At 46.8% G+C, this 25,233-nt stretch overlaps 1 protein-coding gene across 2 annotated transcripts in view; it reads left to right on the top strand.

Moving 5' to 3' along the window:
- The first annotated feature begins 353 nt into the window (after positions 1-353).
- met (MET proto-oncogene, receptor tyrosine kinase) overlaps positions 354-25,233 on the top strand; it is a 51,710-nt gene continuing 26,830 nt past the window's right edge. For both annotated transcript variants that reach the window (XM_029522650.1, XM_029522648.1), the window contains exons 1-4: positions 354-602; positions 2,058-3,249; positions 20,951-21,154; positions 25,009-25,137. In XM_029522650.1, coding sequence (XP_029378510.1) covers positions 2,059-3,249; positions 20,951-21,154; positions 25,009-25,137 — 1,524 coding nt within the window. In that variant the 5' untranslated portion in view covers positions 354-602; position 2,058. The remainder of the gene's footprint in view (positions 603-2,057; positions 3,250-20,950; positions 21,155-25,008; positions 25,138-25,233) is intronic.

The following is a 25,233-nucleotide window of genomic DNA, read 5'->3' as shown; positions in this document are numbered from 1 at the left end:
TGCTGGAGGAGAGTCAGGTGGAAGAAATAACTTTCTTCTATATGTGACCTTTTTTCAAACTGGCCTCCACATCAAGCTTTCCCAGTTCAGTACATGAGTATGAAACGTGACGAAAACACATAAATACTTCTGTTGTTGTTGTTGCGTTCGTATCTCTGGTGAATGGACTGATTTTCTTGTAATTAGTGGGTTTGTTCAAACTGGTAATCACTAGCTGGGGGTCGGAGGCACCTGGATACGTCACGGAGCTTTTTGGCAGAAGGGGGCGGGGCTTTACGCACGACGGAGAGACGTGAGCGCGGCGGCGGCAGCGTGTTTCTGCCGGATGCTTTCAGTCAGTGAGCGAGTCAGACAGAGTGGAGCTGCACAGGTTTCAGCTGGAGGGCTGGGAAACACCGACAGTCAGACTGAGAAGGAAAAATATCCTACTCTTTTTATTTTCTTTTATTCTTTTTCAAGAGAATTAAGACGCGAAAACAAAAGGAAGAAAAAAAACGCGCCGCGATTTTTTTTTTCTTTTCGGACTTGATGAGAAAGTTGAAAAGTCAGGCTGCTGTGCAGACCAGGGGAATATGATTTGAAGCAAAGCACCGGACTACCAGGTGAGTTTGTGCCTCCACTGGTTCTCCACTTTGTCTCTGTTTCCATCCGGCGCGTCCAAATCGGTTCGTTTATTTTCGTGCGTAAAAACGCGCAGATGTTTCTGGACTCTGTAAATCTTCATCTAGTTTCTCCCCCCGCTGCCTCACCCCCCCCCCCTACACACACACACACAGGACTGGCTCCTAACACCATTTCACCCAACTTCCCATTTACATTTTGTGAGACCCTTCGCCGTGACTCACTTTCCTCTCAAATTGAAAATATTTTCACTCTTTCCCGCCGCCTTTTGTCCCGTGAATGGAAAAAAAGAAAAGAAAACAGGAGTGCTGTAAATTTTCTGTCTTTGGTGCAGGTGCGCAGTAATGTGCCTCCTCTTACTCATAATTTTAGTCCAAAACAAGTCGACACTCATCCCTGAATGAAAGGAAAATGCCTGTAACACGGAGCAACCTCACACACCAACCCTCAAAGTCGCTCTCTTTTTGTGTGTGGGATGTTTATCAACCTCAAACTCTTATCAGTGACTTTGTGGCTTGGAAACTTGACCCAGAAGCACCTGTTAGTTGTGTCTGTCTGTTTAAATCTTCCTGAGATGATGTGTCAGAATGACAAACTGAGCTCTCCTCCTCTTGATTTGTGCTAAAAAAAAACAAAAAACAAACACCCAGGGAGTCACAGTCAGTCGCTGCATCACTGTGGGCACGACTCTGAACGCAGGCCGAGCGTGCTGGATGTTTTTATCTTGTTTTGGTTTGTGTTTTATATATCTGGGCTTTTGTTTAAGCCGCATCCAAATTGGAAGAATGCAAAGAGGCATTTTGCAAATGCTTTGGTGTTGCCCCCCTTTTCCCCTCTCGCCTCTAAAAGCATCTCCCAGTGGATTACCATTTAGTCTCCGGGGTTATTTATCATTTTCCTGGATGAGCCCCCTCCCTCCCGCCTCTTCTGCTTTAATTGAGTTTAACTCGGCTCCCTCGGGTTGCTGCCGTCTAAACTTAGGCCCGTGGCGGGCTCCTCTCTGGGTGATTCACTGCTTTGCTTTGCGGTGTGGTCACTTTGGGAACGCAGCAGAGTGCCACAGAAGTGCTCACCCGATTCCCACCGCTGCTTTTTCCAGGGTGAATGGATGCAGGAGTGGAAGCGTTGATGATTAGGAGGCTGATATTAAAGCTCTGCCTCTCCATAAAGCCCCCGGTCACTTCAGTATGACTGGTTTCACTGCTTGTGGTGAAGTGAGTAAACGCTGGTGTCACACGCGAGCATTGTTCTATTTATGAGTCTGAAAAGGGATTTCGACACCCCCATTGTTTCTTGTTCAATGTCCCTAATCAACACAGACTAGAGACAATTAAGGCCGCCTGTTCGACGGTCTCTGCGATGATGTTTTGAGGTCTTTGTGTTCCAGCAGGGATGTTTTCCCGACTCATATCTCATGTCTTTTCTTTCTGGAACAGGATGAATCTCGGTTTGCTCCATGCGGTCGTGCTGCTGTGGGCCCTGGGCCTAAGTGTGCAGGGCCAGTGTGATAAATCATCAGAGACCAGCAAACTCAACCTTTCAGTGACCTACGAGCTCCCGACGTTCACGGCAGACTTCCCCATCCAGAACATGGTGACGCTGGACGGGATCATCTACGTCGGGACTGTGAACCGAATCTACGCTCTGGCCCCGAACCTCACCAAGCTCTCCGAGTACCGCACGGGGCCGCTGCACGCCAACGAGACGTGCGGCCAGAGAGGGACCGGCACCAGGAGCAACGGCACGGTGGACAACCACAACATCGCCTTGGTGGTGGAGAATATTTACGATAAGGGGCTGTACAGCTGCGGCTCAGCAGACAAAGGCGTTTGCCGACGCCACGTCCTGGACGATGACATCAGCCCGAAAACTGTGGACGAAGAGGTGTACTGCTTCGCTGACAAGGTGGGCCGAGGAAGGGGTCAGCCCAGCGACTCGGACGTTGTGGTGAGTCCTTCGGGTTCTCAGGTGCTCAACGTGGAGAGCAACGTCATCAAGTTTTTTGTCGGGAACTCGGAGATCCCCGGCTCAGGAAACGAGTCGTCGCATCCTCACACCATTTCCCTTCGGAAGATGAAGACGAGCCAAAACGGCTTCACCTTCTTCTCCAACCATTCCTACATGGACCTGATTCCGTCTCTCCGTGGAAACTACTACCTGCGCTACGTTTACTCCTTCCACAGCGGACCGTTCACCTACTTCCTGACCGTGCAGCGGGTGAGCAGGGACTCTCAGGCCTACCACACCCGCATCGTCCGCATGTGCTCCTCAGACCTGGTGATCCGCCGCTACATAGAGATGCCCCTCGAGTGCATCAGCACTGACAAGAGGCGGCGGCGTTCCACGGAAGAAATGAAGGTGTTCAACATCCTGCAGGCTGCCCACGTCACCAAGGTGGGCAACGACATCGAACTGCTGAAGCAGCTCAAGGTGGAGGAGGGCGACGACGTGCTGTTCGCCGCCTTCGCCAGAGGAAAGCCCGACTCCCCGGAGCCGACGCCGAACTCGGCCGTCTGCGTCATGTCGCTGAAACACCTCAACAACATGTTCAAGATTTACATGCAGAAGTGCAACACGGTCGACCCGTATCACTTCACGGCCTCGGACAAGAAGTCCTGCTACAACGTGGTAAGAGCTCGGCGGGGAGGGGGAGGGGGGAGGGGGAGGTCTTTGCAGAGGTAGCCATTGTTCAACTCCCACTTTGGGTTTGTTTTTCTTGGTGTTTGGAGGGAAATGCAAATTCTGCTCAACTGTCAGGAAACACATTGAGTTTTTAACTAAGACTTTTACTGGTTTCCTTTCTGATCACATCTTTATAGATTTTGAACAAAAGTGGCTGAAGGCGGCTTTAATGAGAACTGTTCAGTGGCTACCGCTGCATCTTTATTACACTTTTACGGCTCTGCAAAGAGATCAATGTCTTTCTGAGGAGGTTTAACCTGCACAAACCTGATTAGATTCAAAATGCTTTTGAAATTCTCTGAATCGGAGTCAAGACAACAAAGCAATCGGAAAGTCAGCAAATGTTTTTTTTTTTTTTCAGTGATCTGTTGTAGATCCATGTTCTGGACTTTATTCTGTGGTTTTAAAGGCGTTACCTGTTTTATCTGCTGCAGGCAGGTTGGTTTGTCTGCTGCAGAGTCTGTCTCAGGTTCAGCCAATCAGTGTGTCAGCGGTGTCCTTGAGCAAGACACTGAGGCATGTCCTGGCCTTATTGTCCCCTCTAACCCCCCCCCCCTTTAGGTTGGCTTCTGCATGCACACCTGCCTCTCAGGAACATGTGCACTTAGTTGATTTAATTATTTAAAAATCCTTAAACGTCTGTTTTTATGTCTCACTTTTTATCCTTCTGGATTAATAACTGGCTTTACGCAGCGCAGCGTTTCGGACAAGGTCGATTAGTAGACACATTTTTGCAACCAAGATGATAAATAGCTGAATGTTTTCAGCTGAGCTCTGATCCTGGATCCAAGCAGAAGTGAAGATGGATGTAGTGCAGGCCTGGCACGACATCACAGGAGTGAGATGACCTTTGCATGTCTTGAGTCTGAGACCTCATTTTTGACTCTGAGTACTAAATATGATAACTCAGCTCTTTCTTTAAATCTTTTGAGCCAACTAGTCTGGATGTAAATACCTTTAAGTCACATCTGAAAGCACTTTAACCTTCTACTGATTCGTCCAGTTCACTCTCTTCTTCCCTTATGACGCTGCTTTACGTTTTCCAGCACTCACTCCCTTCCAATCCATCAGTTTTGACCCGATCAATCGGCTGAATCACCGGATCAATAGTGACATGAAGTTAACCGCCGGCCACCCGGCGAAGGGTCTGTCAATATGTGTTCTAGTGCTTCGCTCTCTGTGACTTCATCTCTACTTAACTGCAGCATCAGTCACTGCAGTATATCAGCAGTCAGGTGGCAGCGCGGCTCATGGATGTATTTATTATACACAGAAAGGGCAAGCACGTACAGGAGCGACGCTCGAGTCGTGTGCAAACACTCAGCACAGTCCCGAGGAAGACTTCTGTCAAAACACTCTGTGTGTGTGTGTGTGTGTTTTTCCATATTATGAACCAGTTTAAACATCGCTCTGTGTGCGCTTATTGTTTTCATGGCACAGGGCAGCAAACCGCAGCCCTGAAGCATCTCAGGTCAGGTGTGCTGGTGTATTTGTTATCTTTTCTACTTATTACACTTTACATCAGCTGCTGTGTTTTAAAAAACATTAGTTATGTTTTAATTACAGCGAACGTCACATCTGATTGATGGCAGAAATGCAAATATGAATATAATGAGGTTAGCAGACATCACAATTGTTAACGTGGTCGTAGATAGAATGTCTGGAGAATATGATGAAGTGTAAGAGTGTCTTTGAAGCAACACAACACAACACTAACAATAGACACGCAGTGCATGTTTTGAAAGTTATATCGTGTGTATTCTTCACCGTCCCCACTTTTCTCTGCTACTAAATGAAATGTCATCTTTTGGTGCGCAGCATAAAGAGCCAGAGACAAAATTACCAGGAAAAGAACAAATAAAAAGAAAACTGCCTGAGGGGGCCTCTGAGTTATGCTTTATTGTTAGAAAGTAACTGGAGACTCAAAGACTCTTAAACCTCTTCACAACGATGGATTACACAACATAAACAAACAGACATTCATAGAAACCAGTGTCTGCTCAAAGAAAATGTAAAATCTATTACCGTCTTTCACGCATTGCACAACGTTTGTTAACCTGTTTTGTGCTTTGGCTCGGTCTGCAGTCATCTCAAAGGCGCAGGCTGCAGAAGAGTGACGTGTAGTTATGTTCGAATTCAAGCCAGCTTTGTAAAAGCATGCAAATGTGTGGCGGGCGGGTGTTTGGGTACATCGCCGTGCCCCTGACAGCTATCAGCGGCCGAGATCCACAGGGGGAAGTGAGGAATGCTGGGAGCTGGGGGTTCTGGGGAGGCGCATATCTGACTCTCAGCGAGCCGTGATGAATGGCTCGGGGATAACAGGGCATCAGCAGCTGGGCGGAAGATGATCCCTCCCCCCCGACCCGCCGTGGCAGCCGGCCTCCTCGCCCGGACCCTCCACCTGTTCCCAGCACCTGTGGGAAAAGAGAGCCCTTTTTCTGATGGGCTAATATCGAAAAATCAACCTGCTGACGTTTCGGATCTTATCACAAAGTTGGTGGCTTGGAAAAAAAAAAATAAGAAAAAGCTGTGACATAATTCATTATTTGAATACCACAGAACAAACCGCAGGCCCCGCTGTCCTCCAGCGTCTTTGAACAGCTGTGAAAGGTTTTCTCTGCTATAATGATTTACAGTGATCTAATTTTGTGGTTGCTTTTGGAATATGCAGAAGTCGAATGAATTCCTCTGTCGTGAACTGATAACTGAAGAGAGCCAGTTGTGCAAAAAAAAAAAAAAAAAATCGAATAATCATGCTGCGGCAAATCAAACAACGTCACGCTTCTCCGGTTCCAAACAGCTTAAGGAGAAGCTGGATTGTACCAAAGGATGAGCGAAGGCTGTTGTTTTTGATCTCTTCGAATGAGCAACTTATTCCCTCATTGGTTGGATATTTTCCTGTTGACTCACTTGATCACAGACTCAGATGTCAGTTTTTCTGGAGGTGCAGGAGCATCTCTGTGCTGTGTTATTATTTTAGGAGTCTTTCCGTCTCCAGCTCTACACGACACTTTGATTTATTTGCAAATAATAAGATTTGTGAAAAGTTAAAGTAAAAGCTGATGTCATTATTTAGCAGTTGCATGAGTTTCTCCTCGTAGACATTTAGAGCCCTAAACTCAAACACATTTTTGTCAGCGCAGACAAATGGCACAAAAATCTCCAAACGTGCAGACGCAGCAGGTCAAGTGCTGAGTCGCTGCAGCCAAAAGAGCTTTTATCTGTGAGCAAACTGAGCAGCCATTGTCCAATTTCTATTTTATTGCCGTCAAGTCTTCCTTGGCACCGTCTTTTCTCCCGCCACCAGGCCAGGTTAGAAAACAAACGTAACGACAGCAGCTCATCCTGTACGAGCGGAATAAGCTAATCGTAGCAACTGTTTAATAGATTTATGACGTGCGTTTGGTGGCATATGGCAGGTAGACTCTCTGCTATCAGGAGGTTTGGGAGAGATTAGCAAGGCCGTAAATTTATAAACACAGTAAATGTTCAGAGGAGGCATACTTGAGCATGCAGGAGGTTATTTTTGTCCTCTGCTCCACCAAACTGTGTATTTCTGGTGGATCAGAATGAGGTGGAAAAGCTCAGTGTAAGAGCATGTTTGAAGTCTTTAAGAGGCGGTTGTCAGCTCAGACCGGCCTCTTGACTCCAGTTTAGGCAGCCAGATATGATAAATGTCGTAATGACGAGCAGGCGCTCTTTTCAGGCTGTCTGCGTGATGCCACAAATCTGTTGTTGCTGTTTTGGCCTTCAGGCTTCACCTCAGTTACACAAAGAGCCTGAAACAAAAGAAATAATCGCTGCTGTTTATGATGAGATGCAGGGCGTGGCTTTTACATTTAAATAATAAGGTCGTCTTATCTTCAAGTCTTTCGGTGGCTGGCTGATTTGAACGGATGCCAAACTGATAGTCAGTCCAAATATTTGTTCATGAATAATCTACTGATATCAGTTTTAAAGATCCAATACAGTTCGATTTTATTTTGAATCAAAGTCTTTTGATTGGCTGGCTGCCTCCTGAGAATAAATTTGTATCTGTCTCTGGTGACGAGTCTGAGTGGGTGGGGCTTGTGGGCGTGGCTGACTTGTGACATCACAAAATTCAGGAAGTCTTGATGGCTCAGTTTCTTTTTTTTACCGTACTTATAATAAAAATAGACATTTGACTTGACTGTGGGAACTTTAAGGAAACGCCAGAATCCAATCTAATCAGTGAAAACATTTCACGATTTGTTTTCTGCACTGAAACAGAGCGTTATCGAAATAACTCCAAATTACTGACCCGCCCCCCACGATGCTCCGTGGCTTGATGGAATCCCTCTAAGAGAAGACACGTTAGACCATTTTCCGGGGTAATGTGGTGTGCAGAGCGATGGCGGGGTTCTCGCCCATCTCCACCACGCCTGGCATCCATTCCCTTAAGTCTGTGGGGGGGGGCCGGAACATTCAAGACTAAAAATAAAGAACGGCCACATTCGAGGTCAAAATTATCATCAGATTAGCATTGATTTGAGAAAAGCCACCAAATGCTGATTGCTTTTAAATTGAATCTTCAGCCTGATTGATTATAGTGTGTCGTAATATAATTCCAGCCGGAGAGAGGCGCTTTTTGACCGACAGTCATTTTAATTAGCCGGCCTGTTTTTAATGAACGCCTTAAACGCCGGCTTGAAAAATTGCCAAACAAGCAGCCGCTTGATTTAATGTGACCCGGTTAAGGAATCCCTTATCAGTCCTGGGTTTGATACATAATAGATGCAAAGGCCTGACTTCCAGGATCCAGCTGGGAGAGAGCAGGGCGGATTTTATTTTAGCATGGAGCAAAGAGACAGCAACACAGGATGCTTACTTTATGCTTTATTCAGCTTTAACGGCGTGATGTGCTGCATGTGAACCGCACATTGTCTGTGGTTGTTTGGAACAACACAAAGTGGTGCAGCGAGGAATTGATGGTGCCTGTCTTTCTGTAAACGTCTCCATCCTTGTCACTCTTTTCAACTTTTTGTGGCTTCCCTGACGCAGAACAACCTACACTGGCTCGATGGACGCAGAGTGTGTAGGTTGTACAAAGAAAGAGCCAAAGACATAAAGCCGGCTTGTTGGCTGAATACTTAGTAATTAAATTCCTGCCAGACTTCTGTCAGAAAAGTCGGGATTTAAGACTCGACTGCTGTGAGACTAAATCTCTCACAATAGCTCACAAACACTGTTAACACATGTCCCGTGCCACTTTTTATTGGCCATTGGCAAATTGCTTTTACAAAACCTGCATTTAGACTTTTGATTCTACCTGCCCTGACTGGGAAACGGAGAAAAAAAAAAAAAGACAAAAACAAAAACTTGGACTTTCCCCTGCTCAATTAAAATAAGGAGCAATTTTCGAAACTGTAGACTTTTACAGAAGAAGAAAAAAGGAAGAAAAACACAAAGCTCGACAAAATAGATGTTAGTACGTGACGTTTAGTCCATCAGCTGGAGTTCAGTCTGTCAGTCACACAGTAGCCACGCCCCCAGTGCATCCTGTGCTTTATGGCCTGTTTTGCTCTAAATGTGAGCAGAAAAAAAAAATTCAAACTGGAGTCTGAGAACCATCAACTATTATCCCAAAGAGGAAGAGACTGTCATAAGAGAGTTTCCATCCTCCTTTATAAACATCTGCATGTCCTCCTGAACGTCGTCCGGTAAAAAAATTTGATCAGCTCTGATCTGATTGTTTTTTTGTTTTTGTTTTTTTAATGCTGTAGTTTTCCACACTGAGTTATATTCACACTGACTGGTCTGACGATAGACGGGCTTAATGCCCCTCAGTCTCTCCGCCGTGCTGCTGATTCAGTGGGTTCTGCAGAGGATCCCACAGTTTTTGAGCCCCCACATGCCCGAGCCTGCTCATGCCATCACTCAGCTGGTATTTGTTCTGCTGAACTCTCCCACATGCACCGAGCGCTCGCTTTCACCGGAGACGGTGAATGCAACCTCATCGTCACCAGCTACGTGCGAGCTCCTGCAGCTTTTTGCACGACGAAATCCGAACCGAGTGTGGAAGTTAGAACTTGCATGATGAAATACAGGATATAAACATTTGTCGTTATTGGCAGCCAGGAAACATACAAACCCTTCAGTGGAAAATTTAGCGCTCCAACTATTTTCCATTTCACTTGCAGGACAGACAGACAGACAGACAGACAGACAGACAAAGCAAGAGGTGGCTCATTTACTGAGCAGAGAGAAGCAGCTGTATTGTTTTTAATCTTTAGAGCTGATCGCATTAAAGTGATCAGATTTTACATCCTGTTAATGCCACACATGAAGAGGTAAATCTCCTTTAAAGTATATTTTGAAAAACATAGTGGCACCACTGGCCGCCGCCGCCGCCTTTTTTTTTTTTTTTTTTTTAACATAGTGTAAGACGTGCCCTAGCCTGTCTGTGCCATTGCTAAGCCGAGCTGCAGAACCCAGCGTTGCTCTTGGCAGGCGGGCGAGTCCTCAACGGTGACGGGAAGGAAGAGAAGAATGAAAATACTACGTTCTTGTCCCGTCCTGTCCCCGTCGTTTCGCCCTGTGTAAGCCTCAGTTCTGATAACGAAGCCTGCGTCTGTGTGGGTGCAGAGAAAATGAGATTTTCTAACCTGCATCTACCAGCACACATGTTCACACAGATCTTCACTCATTTACATGCACACGCGGGCTTTTACAGATACTCAAGCAGAGCTGATGAGCCATAATACTATTTTCAGCAGTTTTCAGACAGCCAACCGATCTGAGACGTTGCGGGGAGCAGCGAGCTGTTAAATGAAGCTGCAGGCAACAGACTGCACACCTCCAACTTCTGAGCGACTTAAACGACTGTTTTTAGTTAGTTCTGCTGCCTTCAGACTCATGCCGTGCACAGCATAAACTCAGATCATGTTGCTCACAGAATAATGTGGGGGAAAAAAGCCACTTATTACTTAAATCCTTCATTGAAAAGGCAGAAGTTTGCTTCGCGGCCTCCTGAACTCTGTGACCTCTCGCCAAATGAACGGGGTCTGAAATCTTCGTTGTTGCCGCTTCACCTAAACTAAATTTGTCAGTATGGCCTTGAAAAGTTGTGATCTGACAGTTTATGGAGCAGTTTAGTTCCAGAGCTAAAATGTTCCCCTGCATTAATTTCAAGATTTTTCCAGGAGAGATTTAACACGCCGATCCCTCCAGTACAACAAATCATCCAAATCAGTGAGCGTAAAAAACGTCGTTGGGGCCGATCCAAGCCACCGTTTTGTAGCATGGTGGAAAACAGAGCAGCGGCCCGGCTCGTTCTCACTGCCCACAGGGTGATGTGGTTTCAGTGAGAGCCGGCAGCTGTGTGCCCCTCCACCCTGCTGTAGGCCGTGCCGCTGCGTCACCTGGCAGCCGAGTCCAGGCAGGTCCCCCCCTGCGTGAGGAGAAGGTTGGTCAGCACCCACATGCAGCTGCGCGGTGCATGACGGAAGAAAAGAAGAAACAAAGCACAAAGACGTTAACTGACGTCATTTTCCTTTTCCCAACATGTAACCACACATTGATTTGTGCTGCCACGAACCCTTAGGACAAGCTGACACAACAGATCTCAGATATATGGGTCTGAAGATTGCAGAAACATTATTTCAACATCAGTCGTATTATTAACCTCTGCAGGTATTTCGGGAATGATTTTACATAAACGTGGCGTCAACATTCAGCTCTGAGTCTAAACCAGCGGCCTGCGGTCGTGTTTTTCTTAAAAGATGGAAGAGTGTGCAAATCCTTTAGCATGCAGGCTTTTGTATGCACATCTTATCTTCCCTCTCCAGATAAAGAGCAGAGTAGTAAATATGCACACAGTCGGTGCCTGCAAGCTGCCTCTGAGCAGGGTGGGAAATCACCAACAGTTGTCATCGGCCAAATACTGTTCTTTTTTTTTTTTTTTTTTTTTTTTTTTGTGCTAACCACCACTTTGTCAGACAAACAGCCATCATTAGTTGCTCTTCTCTTTTCTTTCCTTCCTCTTTTGTTCCTTCTTCGGCCGTTCAAATCTGACATATCGCTGCAGCATTGAATCTCTTTGGGGTTTTCTGCTGCTGGCGAGCCAAAATGAGCGATTCAAAAAAGTCAAATCAGCCTCAGGGGAGTTTATTTTCTGAGAATTTATGAAATATTCGTCATCCATCAAACCAACTCCTCAGCTGAAAACGTAAAAACATTTCTGTTTGGGTGATGAATTGAGAACACTTAGTGATGATTGCAGCCAAGTCATGCCAAGGTTGTGTTTTGACACTGTCTCATAAAAGAGATGCTTTCCTTAAATACCTTCCTGCTGACAGACTCATCTTTGATTGGATCTCTAGTCGTGATGGACAAGTTTAGTGTCAAACAAGGAGGCGAACTTATGAGTCAGGACCCCCCGAGCTATTTCCTAATCATCGACGTGCCTCCTGGTCTTCTATTTCACCACATGATGATATCCTTCTCTCCCCTGAAATGAGGCATCGGCCACCCCGGCTCTCTAAATGAAGCACCAAAAGCAATCTCCTTTCTTTCTCCTGCTGTTGTCCTGAGCGGCGGCCTCACCTCGACCCCGGATCGCTCTCATTTCCTTGGCTCTGGATTCTAGGAGCTCCGTCATCGTTCCCTGAGTCTGGCCCTTTGAAACGCTAATAATCACAAAGTTCACTAGAGCAGCAAATGATCCCAGCAGGCCTGCAGGGCTGCAGGCTCTTGGAGGACAAATGAGAGCTTACTTCAGCTCCGGGTTGCTTAAGCTGTCGTGATTATAGCTGTGAGGACATAAAAAGAAAAAAAAAAAAACAAACAAAAAAACAGCGGGTTGTTTATTTACACAATCTGGTTGATGGCCAGGTCGAAGCGATAAGGAGACGTGGACAGAAACATCAGTGGACTCTGCACTTCATGTGTAGAATATATTTGGTCCATCAACAGTTAGACTCGCTTTGCATCCTGAAAGTTTAAGTTCACACAAATGAAATAGTTTTGTTGTTTACCTTGACTTAACTCCAGCGTCAGGTGGTTTCGGTCGGATTTGTTCAGGCTTTTCGTCTGTCGGAGAGATTTCTGCCTCCGCGCCCGCAGAATTCCTTTAAATAATAAGAAGCACTTCAGCGTCTTTGTTTCGGTTCAGCCTGGTCCATCTGTTCTGAGCTTATCAGCGAAAACGTAAGCACCGCCTCCGCTCTGATTAGTGATCCACAGACCGACAGATTGGCGTCACTAAGGATTTCATTTCCTTTCGTATTGGTCATGTCAAACTCTGAGCAGATTAAAACACACCGAAGTGAGATGTCGATGTTTTAAGTTTTTAATCTGGACGTTCTGCTGCATTTCCTGCGTCATGGCCTTCTGTCAGCAGGCATCCTGAGAACACAGTGACATGTCCCCTGTTTAGTAAGCGGACACCTTGTCATTCCAGTGAAGGGGTCTCATCCCCGATGAGGATTAATCCCCCACAATGCCATTCAACCAGTAATCTCCACACAATGCCATTGGGGGATTGAGCCTGACTGTGTGCTCAGGTAATTGAGGGGGATACAGAAGAAGCCCCCTTCCTCCTCCTCCTCCTCCTCCCTCTGTCCGCACACTCCCCCCCCCCGGCCTCGCTCCCAAACAATGCACCGCAAACAGGGAAGGCGCATCGAGTCACCGCAGATATTGCCTGCCAGCTTTGATCTGACTCTCCTCCTCTGTGATCCGGGCCTGACTCATTCTGCAGCAGGAAGGCCCAGCTCACACCTGAGAGCTGTTTCTGCAAACCCTTTGAACCGGCCGCCGTCTTTTATGGCTAAAGGCCTGATTTTTATTCATTTCTCTATCAGTGAAGAAGGTCTTACAAACCTAAAAAGGTAATTTCCCCACAAACGCCTGTTAGCTGTTCCTGTTTTATGGGAATTGTTTTTGTCAGTTTTGCAAATGAGGGAAAAATTTGGTTACAGTTTTCTTTCAACACTCACCAAAGTTCTTACATCACACCTCTAAGTCTGTAATTAAAATAAAAAAAAAAGCACTGAACACATAGAACTGGTCCTTCGACATGAAGTCAGATCATCCAGTGTGGAGCATTAATAAATCTGGCTCAGTAAAGTGAGCACAAGCAGATGCAGTGAGGTGGAACAACTCACTGGTCTCCTCTCTGAGGACCGAGGAGACGCTGATTTGTCTGCTGGACGCACAAATGGCTGCCACCTGCGAGCCGCCACGAGACGCAGTCGCATATTTGATGACTTCACAAAGGCCACATAATAATAAAAGTTTTTTTTTTAATTGTTTTTGGGATGTTTGGCTGTTGTGGTTTACTTTTAGCTCTGTCTGTGAAAAGGTACTGGAATATTTGCTTTAGCTTTCTTGTGTAACGCGGTGAAAAGGAGACACGTATGAAAGGGCCCGCAGCTGAGCCATTCCAAAGAGCATTTCCTTCCAGGCCGCCACATTTCAGATTCCTCTCATGCCGTCGCCGGCGTTCTTCGCTCGTATTTTTGTTTGGTTTTCTTCATCTGGCTCTGATCTGAGCTCTCCTGTTGAGCATGAGTGCAGCAGCGTCTCTGCCAGCGCTGACGGCTGCCAGCGGGCTCATCCCTTCCAGGACGGAGCTCAGATCAGGAGGAGACCTCGTGTTGACCCTCGTTTGAGTGGCCGCCGAAGTGCGGGCCGGTTTTGCTTGCGAGCTGAGGTTATCTGGCTGCGCCTCGAAGGCGGCTCGACGCCGTTTCCCCCCCCACACACTTTACCTCAAGTACGAGCCACAAGGCCGCCTCAGTTCAGTCTGTCTACACGATAGAAAATTGCCTCTCAGATCTGGAAACAAAAGCAGCCACTTATAGTCATGAAGGTTCTGTGCTTTAAATGGTAGCGAGAGGGTTCTTGGCTCACACTGACATCTTCACTGTGGAGATTCTGCCAAGTGTCTGCACCGGTGGATGGATTTGATTATTCCAGACTGCTAGGAAGCAGGAATTTTGCATGAAAAAAAGGAGATTTGGCAGAATGACTGAGTAAGATGTCAGGTTATATCTTTGTAAAACGTATGTTCATATCGCCGCTCCGTCCGTCTCCTCCGCATTAAGATCTGCTTATTTTGACATCTTCCATGTAGCTGCGATGGACTTTTAATCCGCCCCTCCCCCTTCTGACTGAAGTAATCAATGGTGATGCAAATAAAATCATCCCAGTAGATGATTGAGGCTAATGCATCGATGTGGCCTCAACACTAAATCACCCCCCCCAAAATCTCCTTTACATTCATGTGTTTCTGTAATTAAGAGCACATGCAGGAATGGCAGCTGCTTCAGTGAAAGCAACAGATTGCTCGCCTCGCCTGTCACTTCCCGGTGATTGATTGGGCCTCAGGAAGACATTTGTGCTCTAAAATATTGTCCTGAGTGAGTAATATCCAGGCTGAAAAAGCAAAGCATGACGGGCTGCTCATTTACGCCCCCGACAATTACCCCGTGTTGTTACTCATTTAGTCATAAAGTGTTAGGACAGCATGTTTGGGTTGGTCACATCCATATTGCTCCACGTTACACTTCTTACCCACACACACAAGATACTGCACTGTCTGCACCATTCTTTTCAGGGAAATAACCACAGTGGTGTTTATTAAAAGGCTGAAACCTGAAGAACTCTGCCTGAATGACCTCACAGCGAGGACGGCGGTTCATCACGGTTAAGAAGGTGAAGAATGTCTCTGCTTTCAGAGGCCCTGAGACTAAATTAGACTCCAAACCTGGACAGATTCAGCCATAACTGTCTGCATGATTACATTTATATTACATCACATTTACACGTCTGCCAGGTAGATTTATCCAAAGAGACTTACAAGTGAAGGACATAAGTGCAAGGAAATCATGCAGGGAAGTGAACTGAAAGTGCCCCTAGTTTGTCATTGCTAGTTGGACACGTTGGGGCGTTAAAGGTCTTGGTGGAGGGGGAGGCTCTCAGCAGAGATGAGACCAGAACTGTCTGGACTGACACCGATCTGTGTGCAGGGACGGAAACGTCAGACGGCGTTCCCTGAAGGAACCAAGAACGTGCTGACTGAGAAGTGACTCTATACTGTAAGAACATACTGAGCCAACCCCCAAAGCTGAATGCTAATACTTCAACCACGTTGTTCAGGTCTGAAGGTGAATTGCAGATCTGTAGCTTTATTTAGGCAGTAATTAGCTTGAAGTCCGTCTTAAATAATTCCAGAATGAGGAGTGGAGGAAATCGAACAGCAACAACATCCAGATCGTGATTCCCAGCCGGCCTCGGTCTGTGCTCTTCCCGACTGTTGCAGCTATCTTCCTAAAGTAAATCAGAAAAGTGAACAAAACAAACCAAACGAGGAAAGTTGGCGCCTCATTCACAGGAAGCACGAAGGCTGGACGTGCAGTTTATTGCCTTACACTATTACTCTAGACTTACCTTTATTCCGGTATTAGCGGCCCAGTTTGCATCCCGAGCGGCCACTAATGCTCAGCTGGCTCCAGCATCGTCACAACAGACGTCACAGAGATCATCCAAGACGAGAGTGTTCAGACAAATAAAAAGACTGGGAGTCCAGTCGGACGGTTTTACTGAATGCTTCAGACTCAGAGTGCAGGCCAAGCGTGACCAAGCTGCATTTATATGGTGTCGCGTATCTCGTCCGTCTGGAGCTTTTATGAAACACCTTGGGTCAGAGCTGCACGGATGAAACCCGACATCATCCATCAAAGGCAAAATGATCCGCCTGTTGCATTAAATACCACAGAAACTGGCCTCGCTGAATCACTTTAATAACTTCTCGCCTTTATCAGCAAATGGAAGAACACATGAAGGAGTGGAGCTTTTTAATTTGCTTTGATCTGCAGACTCTGACTCGGGCTACTGTGTCGGTCTGACCGAAATGTGGATTTTCTCAGGGCAGCTGTGGAGAAGCAGAATCAAAGAGATTCTCAAGCAGCAGTAATCGTGTCTTTTGGCGGCTGATCACCAAACTCAGCAGTCCATCGTTCTTTCCCCTTGTTATTCAGTTGCAAAAATCCCCCATCCTCCTCCCAAACTCTGAGGTGAAGGAAGAGAAAATTATGTTGATGCATGCAGAAAAACAAAGTTGCCGTGTCGAGCGGTGATGAAAGAGCAGCGGCCTTTTAGCTTCATGTTGGCGGCGGCAGTGGCGGCAGAGGATCATCGCTCACACAGCCAGGTTTCATTCTGCTGAGGTGATACAGAGGCTGGAGAAACGCACACAGTCAAGATGGGCTGCACGTTTGTGTTTGTGTTTGCAGGGAATTAAGAAAAAAGAGAGGAAGGTTGTTTGTCGAGAGAAGAATTGAAATGAATGAGGCGGACAAAAGGGCAAACTTTACCCGAGGACTCATTAAAGGGAACGCTTTAAGATTCCTGAAACAATACCTTCCTTTTTGTTCTCGACGAGAGAATATCCTCCTGTCAGGGTCGCGTGAGAGGTAGAAAGATGTATGGTGAAGGAAAAGTTGTTTAAAGCTGCTGTTCCTTCCCTCGTCTCTCCCAAGAGACGCTCCAAAAGAAAGAACGCTGAAATGAAAAGTACATGTTGCAAACACAAAAGAAGAGAAAACACGATTGTTTTCCTCCGTGTGGGGAGGAAGATCGACTGATGGTTAAGGACGGCGTAGAAACGAGCGCATAGAGAGCTTCCTTGTTTAAATTCTCTGTTGTGGAGTCGTTCCTCTTCCCCACGGAGGGCAGATCAGTGAAGTAGCACGCACATCAAAGTTTGTGTTTGCCTGACGATGACTTTGAAAATTCATTGTGCTGCGTTCAGTGACACCGTGATGTCTGTTGCTTCCAGAACTTTTGCACAACAAACACAACAAACAAACACAAGAAGCACAACAAATTGTGAAGCATCAATGAAAAAGTCTGGATCGTTGAATGTGGAACAACATCGCTGGTTCATTTTGCTCCTCACAGCTGTTGTTTGTTTCTTGGTTTTAGTTTCTTAGATTTTGAATTAAATTAGTTAATTGGATTTGTCCAGTTGTCATCACGTTGGGGGGATGGCAGATAAACCCTGAACAACTCTTCACGCTAAATTCATCTCATCACTGAAGTTAATATTTTTATGTGCGTCACTTCTCAAAAACGTCTTTATATGTCAGGTCGTTTTCTGCTGTTGGCCGTGCCAACCTCAGGGCGCCATTTATCCTCCTGACGTTGGCGTCTGGCGTCAGGCCACGGCGGGGCGCGGCCAGCTGCCCTCTGAGGGCCCTCTGTGGCCTTATTGTCAGCGTCTCTCAATCCCTTAACTGTCCCTAACGCCCTGACAGCCTCCTGCAGCAGCACACATGACTGCGTGTGCCACCTGTGTACTTGGACACACACACACACACACGTGCACCCAGTCCAGTGAAGGTGAAACACTGTAATGTGTGTGTTAACATCTCGACAACAACACACACAGCACCCCCTGCCCCGCGCATGGACTCGTGTGCACGCTCCACATTCCTCTGCATGTCACTTTCTCCAAAAGATGCATTTCCACACACCCTGACGACAGCCGAGCCCCCCCCCCCCCCCACTGTCTGCAGCTCACGATTGCACAAGTGATCTGCGGGTCAAAGGTCTGTTATTCCAGTGAGAGAGCCAGCTGAGCGGCCGGCAATAAGCCGGGCTCCTCTGGGGTTTCGTGCGTTGTGCGACGGTTTGCTAACTCGGACTAAGCTTCTGTGTATTTTTGTACATCAGCGACGGCCCCTTCGCTCTATTTTTTTCCAATTGTGCCGACGTCGTTTGTGTCCAAATCTTCCTCCGCCAGTAACCAAGCCCACGGTTTATAACTCAGGCATTAACATGTGTATTCACACGAGACCTGGGGGCCACAGTGAGAGTATGAAAACGACATTAAGCCACGCAGATCACCTTTCAGCACCCTCTGGAGCAGTGCTGCGGGGTTTGGGAGCTCCACGACACTGAAACCTGATCGCCACGCCGTTGTTTTGTGGACAATGGCTGCTGGTTAAGTATGGGGCAAAAGGTGTACTGTATCGTGTCGTATCTGCCCCACGGTGCCTGTTCGAACGCTGAGAGACGTGTTCACAAAATGGCCTGAAATGTGTAGAACATCAGGAGCACTTGCCAACACCATAAATCTTCCACAAGATAAACTTGTGAGAAAATCCGACGTAAACGTCAAATGGAGTCAGTATTTACGGGTTTTCCTTTTATCAATAATACAGCAGATATGAGCTGCAGTTCATTAACTGAAATCCACAGAAATATTATCCAGAGAGCAGCAACTGCCAGCACTGAATTATAAATGAATCATCTTCTCCAGATGGAAGGGAAATCACTTGTTTGGTGCAAGACCTGATAAAAAAATCTCATTTATAAAATATACTTATAAATAATTCTACAATATAAAGAGACTGATTTGACGGAAACTTTTGATCCTTGTCCTGATTGGCTGACGGACCGGTTGACATAAAGCTCCAGAGAGAAAATCTTTCAGACTCCAGTGAGTTGGTTTTTGAGAAATATATCTCCTCTAAAGTATCTAAGGTTTTTTCTTTGAGGAACCTGTTTGCTTCCATGAGTGTCAGCGTGAAGTCCTCTCAAACTTTGCCTCTATACCACGAACCGGCCAAAGATAACAGCAGCAGCGCTTCAAAAGAAGCTCGTCCAAACAGCCTTTCCACCATCCATCCAATTTCACCGCCTTGATCCTCGTGAATACCTCCACGGAGAGGCCGAGGAATTGCCCCAAAAGACCTTTTCAGCTCGCCCTCCCATCGTCCTGCTCCGCTTCAACAAACACCCCAAAGTCCTGTTTGTTTGCTCTGAAAATAATCAGCCCCAGGACTGTTTTCTGAGCCGCGTGGCATAATCTCTGCAGCGATGATGTCTCTATCTGCTCTCGGACCGACTCCCATGTCTTTAGGTTTATGTGATTGCGGGTAAAGGTATATTTCCAGATTCCCACATCAGAGACAGCTTGTGTGAAGAAGAAAGGTCGACCTTCATTTCTTCCCACGTGTCCTTATCTTTATCCAATTTACTAATCAGTTTCTTATTTCTCATCCGGTTTGAACTGTCACTCCTCTCTTGAAATCGCTTCAGTAATTCAGAGCAGATCAGCTTTCTGCACCATCTTTTTTAATATGTTTGACATTAAGGCATCCAACCTTTCTGCCAGCTTTCAATTTCCTCCATATTTTCCCTTCCTTTGACATTACCATTGTCTGTCCCGATGCCTTGAGGACTTTAAATTCAAGCAGACGGGGTGGGTTCGTTGCCTCGCGCTTGTCAGGCCGCCAGGTTTTTCTGTGCCTTCCTCGGCTTTCCTCTTCGTGCGGACCCTTGTTGGTCTCGCCTTTGTGACGTCACAGACAGGGAAACTTTCCGATTTATGACTCCTCCATTGTTCTCTTCATCTTCAAAGCTCGCCTTTGAGATCTGTGCTAAACAAATGATGCAGCATGTTTTATGTAAACCACAAATAACAGCCCCATAACCCAGGGAGTTCTTTAGGTAGAGGCAGAGAGGGATCAGGAGTCTGTAACTGATTAAACCCGACTGTGTTTGAAGATTTCAGATCACTTTTTTTTACCCTCTAAGTCACAACAAAATGCTATAACCAAGGTCACGAAAATCTCCACGAGGAAGCTTGTAGCGTCGGGAGTTTCCTGCTGGAACTGTGCACACAGCGTGGGCGTCCACCGGCCGCCATAACCAGGGTTAGGGTTCTACCTGCAGTACGTCAAAATCTCTCCTCTCAGGAAGTCATCGTCCACTGAAGCTGACAAAACAGCAGAAAGCTCAGGTTTGGTCAAGCGACCAGGTCAAGGACCTCCAGAGCTACAAGAGGCCCACCGCCCTCTGGGTCATTAATAATTAATGAAACCTGAGGCCATGACTAAACACAAAAAAGAGCCAGAGCGGGGAGAGGGCAGGACTGGGCAGTAAGGGGAGAATGGGAGAGGGGAGGGGCTGGGGGGGTTATTGATAGAGAAAAGGGCGCTGAATCCAGCTCTGGCTACAGTCCCTGCTTTCACTGTATGCTCCAAAGGCTCCAGACACAACAATCGGCACAACCCAGAGAGCGCCACTCGGAGCAACACACTCTGGTTTGTTAAACTCAAGAGCCGAGAGTGAAGCAGAGAAGGAGAAAGTTGAATAAAACCAGTAACAACAATTTAAAAAAAAAAAAAAGAGAAGGAGAGAGAGAGAAATGGGTTCAGAGCCTGAAAGCCTCCTCGCTGTTTCCCATGAAATCCTGCCGTTCACCAACTTCTACTCAACAAAGCGTGTACTTGCCCTCGAGGTGCGATCACGACGAGACCTCCATTACGAGCACGGCCTGATGAAAGAGGAGCTAAGAGGAGGGGGGGCTTAGGGGGTTTGGCTGTTAACCCTCCCCCCATTGGGCCTGATATGAAAGGAGAGAGTTCAACATGATATTATATAACAAGTGCTTTTTAGGGGAGCGATCTGTTTTGACAAAATGGTCCGATCTTGTAGCGGGATCCCAGAAAGTCCAGAGTCTGTAATCCGCTCTTTGCTCCAGGTTTTAATTTAATTTGAGGCTGTTTTTACAGATGTTGAACACGACATTTCTTGGCTGATGCTGATGTCGAATCGTGCCCATAACTGTCCACAAACAGCACTCTCCCTGATGCCTGTGGTTTCTTTGCAGAGTTCGTCCGACGACTGCGATCCTCATGAGGGAATCCACGAAGGGAAGGAGGGGAAGTACCGCCTGCAGGTGACCCAGTTCGTCCAGAGGTTGGAGTACTGGCACAAAGAGCTCACCAACACTTTGGTCACCTCAATCACCGTGGTGCCTGTCCACGGCCGGACGGTGGCATACCTGGGCACCGCTGACGGACGCCACATACAGGTAAAGCCTCCCCTTTATATACAGACTGCAGGGAAAACAGCAGCAGTGAGGCACAAACAGAGCCCGTGAGGCTGCAGGGAGCAGTTTCCCTCTGTCATTGTTTGTGTAAATGTGGCAGGATGTTGGTACGTGAGGAGTGAAAGCACCCTGCCAGAGACGCGACATAAAGTCCTCTGCAGGTGCGTCTACGAGGGCCAAGTCGGGGGAAACTGTGACGAAGCACCGGGGCCTTTTCTGTTTGCTTTCTTTTGACCTCTTCTTAGCCAGCCGTTTTTCCAGTCTGCCATCTGAGCAAACACGGCCCATTTTATCAGCGTACAAACCAACTCTCCTGATCGCTTGTTAGCAGCTTTCAACATCTCATACAAGAGCTGTCAGTAATGCTTGTTCAGTTGAACTTTTATGTTTGTGTGCTTTCTGTCTTGGGTCAAGGACGGTTTGAGAGAATGCACAGTCGAGAGCATGCAGAGAATTCACAGCTCAACTGGATTGAAACTGAAGGTCCTGAAGGCTCAAACCTTTGCATGTTGCCCTCCCACCATCCGGAGACACGCACTGCCTGAAGGTGTGACCTCTCTGTGGCAAAGGTTTACATAATTTAAATGGATGAGCTGTCCGACTAATGAATGAGTTTAATCAGAACATCAAACACTGAATACAAAAGGTTTAAGATCCTGACGTGTGTCTTTGAACCCCGGCTTTGATCACAAGTCTGTTTCAATTTCACCGCTGACATAAATAACCGCCGTCAGGAGCCGTTCTTCCTCGTAGCAGGTTTTGAAATCATCTAAACAAGTTGCACAACTGTCTCTCAAACACAGTCATAAAGGGAAAAAAATGTTTTTAACTCATATCTAAAAGAGAAATGATGCTGTCCTCAGCCAAAGTTAGCACAGTTTAATGTCTCAACAACAACAACAACAACAAAAAAAATCCCCTCGTTGCCGTTACGGGAGAATGTTTCTCATCTGGCACATGAAATAATTCTGCAGCCTTCGGTGCCAGTGCACCTGCAGTTCAGATGAGCATTTGGCTTGTTGTAGGTCCATTAATTGCGTTATGTTGTTTTGAGGAGTCATCAGAGTGAAATATCGCATTTTGGCATTTATCTTAATTAACTCAGCATGACTCGCCTGCGTGGCTGCATCTCAGACTGTGACTCAGTGCAGTCACTTTCCCTCCCTTTTCCGTGCGAGCTCCATCCGCTCAGCTGCTGCAGCTGCAGAGTAAAGTGCGCTGAAGTGAGGCTGCTGCACTGGTGCATCAGTTCAGTGGCTCTGTTTGGTGTGGGGGGGTGTCGGGGGGGGGCACTGTGTTGAATGGAATGAAACACATAAAGTAAAAGCTGAATTACCTCACGTGTTTTTGAAACACAAGAATGAAAAGACATGCATGGAAAAAAAAAAAAACAGCGAAGGAGACGTGGAGAAACAGATCGACAGCTGCACGGAAAATGGGGGGGGGGGTAAGTGTAGGGATGGTGGTAGTTGGGGCGGGGCGGGGGGCAACAGAGCTTACAAGCTGAACGGCACGATAATGGTGAACGGTGGGCTCCACTGACACGTTCCCTCGCACGGCATTCTCCACCCGCTGAGCGTCCCGTGCAGCTGTTGCTGTGTGTTTCTCTACCAACAACCCCCCCCCACACACACACACCTTCCCCCTCCCAGGCCCTCCTTCACTTCTTTTTTTTGTGTTTGGCTGAGGTTCATTGTTTTATCTGAAGGCTTTTAGAAGGTCTAAAGAGGAGACCAGCTGCCTTGCACCACAAAACTCTCCATTTTATCAAGCAACAGTTTCTTCCAACAGATCGGCCGTCGAGAAAATAAAATGTAAACGTTGAAACCAGAGTGAGTATGACAGGTGTCATATATCTCTTAATGCACGCATCGATGACAAAGTGAATTGAACGGATATTTAAGATGTCGTCCTCCTCCATTCACATTCACTGTCTTCTCCATGATGCAGTAATGTCGGTTGGTTTTCAGTATAATGGCCTTTAGAACCAACCAGACTTATTTTGAAAAGGAAAAGGAAGACGAGCTGTCTGTTGATTTGATTTGATTCAACAACTGTACTTTACAAAGTTGTGTGGAAAACCAGCGTTGGTGTGATTGAGTCATTTGGGATCTTTTGGCTAAACTTGTTTACTTTCACTATCAAAATAAAAGTTCTCAGATCTAATCCTCAACGAAATAATGGCCAAAGGATGAAAAAACATAAACCACATCCCGGTCCATCTGCTCTGACTTTCAGAGCTTGGAGTTTGAACCGTCGACCCTCCGGCCATCCGCCTCTCTCAACCCGACGTAGGATCTGAGCGAGGTGGTCGCCTTCGCTTTGGCAGGTCATTTCATTGTTAGTATGACTGAAACAAAACGGGGGAAAAAAGGGAATCTGTCAACTTTTCATGCATTTGAGTTTCCTGGTGGCTCCCGGCGGACGAGAGGAGAGGGACCACGGGGGCCGAGGGCCATGAAAGAAAAAGGAGTCCTTTCTGGCTCAGGAAGTGTTTCCCTCGGCTTGTGGGAATAACACAGTGGCCGTGTTTATAAGCCCGACTTCCCCCCGGCCTGCTTAATACAATAAGCTGTAATTTACACCGCTATTACCTCCAGAGAGATGCCTGTTGTATGGCCTCGTCCCCGGAGGAAAGCCACCCATTATACTCGCTGTCACAAAGCTAACGTTGATCGAGGGGCTCGAACTGTGGGAGCCGTGACGCCGCCACGCCGGAAAACAAGACGCTTCAGAGGCCGAGCGGCGCTGCAGCCAGCCCACCAAAAAGCTACAATGTGGAGTGTGTTGGTATTTACTGCACACAGAGACTTACAATAAACACACACCATTACTGGCATTCCTGCAGTGTGTGTAGCAGGCTGCCAGGTGTGTGTGTGTGATTTGTTTCGCCAACACCATAATTTAGTCCTTTCCTTTTTCCAGCTCCGTTCTGACATTGTGAGTGTCAGTTGACTGGATCTATTTGTGTGTGTGTGTATGTGTTTGTGTGTCTAGGGGGAACTGTATAATTTCAAGTGCTTGATGTAACTGGAGCAACCACACACCCCATTAGAGAGCCCGTTCTGTACTGTTTGCTCCCAGGCCTGTAATTGCAGCGTAACCACAAATGATAAACGCTGTTCCAGGTGTGTGTGTGGAGGAAAATAGAGAGGGAAATCTGCTTGGCCTGGCTGTTGTGTGAGTACAACATGTTCAGTCCGTTGATTCAGCGCTACGTCCTCAGCTGTCATCATGTTGTCGTGTTGTTTTGTCGAACGTTTAGTCTCCCAGTTCGTAGCCAGACTGAAGGAAACCTGCGCCGAAATACGGCCGATGGGCTCCGACAACTCCGACTTAACTGCATGTTTTTCCAGCTTATCCCTCATCTCAAAGAACAGGTACAGATTCATCTCTAACATGTTTTGTTAGACCTGAACTTCATCAATGTCTGACAATGAAAAGGACATTTGAGTCCAACTTTTATTTACCGTGACGACAGGCAAAGTGAATTCTGCCTCCATTAGAAAACGAGCCAAACTCCAGTGAAGGAGTTCAGCGATGACTCTATCCGGATCATCTTTCTTCAGCTTCCCGTCAAGGCCAAAAAAAAAAAAAACAACAAAAAAACGTCTTCTAGTCTTTCACCTTTTGGTTTGTGCATGAGTCCCGGACGCTGTGTGACTCTGCATGCCTCTGATTTAATTTTGTTGCGAGTTATCTCTAAGCGCAGATGTCGCCTCTGTATCTGCCTTGTTTTTCATTTCATGCCTCCCAAAGAAAAAGTAGTCACACTGATTCAATCTGCCGTGTGTTGATTTTATATCTTGATGATGAGCCATCCTCCTTCCTTTTAGGTATTATTCTCCCGATTTGCCTCCCCTCATGTCAACATCCGACTGGACCCGAGTCCCGTGTCCTCCAGTGTGGCACTTTTGGATGACAACAACTCCGAAGGATCCCTGCTGATGGCCACAGGAAACAAGGTGGGCTGGGGACAAAAGACCAAGAGATAAAAACAAACAAACAAACATAGTCCTGGCTCCCTTCAAAATAAGACATGAGCCAGTTCGGACTCTGTC

This window comes from Echeneis naucrates, chromosome 16, assembly GCF_900963305.1.
Source record: "Echeneis naucrates chromosome 16, fEcheNa1.1, whole genome shotgun sequence".
NCBI classification, from domain to species: domain Eukaryota; kingdom Metazoa; phylum Chordata; class Actinopteri; order Carangiformes; family Echeneidae; genus Echeneis; species Echeneis naucrates.
This window is presented reverse-complemented; position numbering and strand designations above follow the sequence as displayed.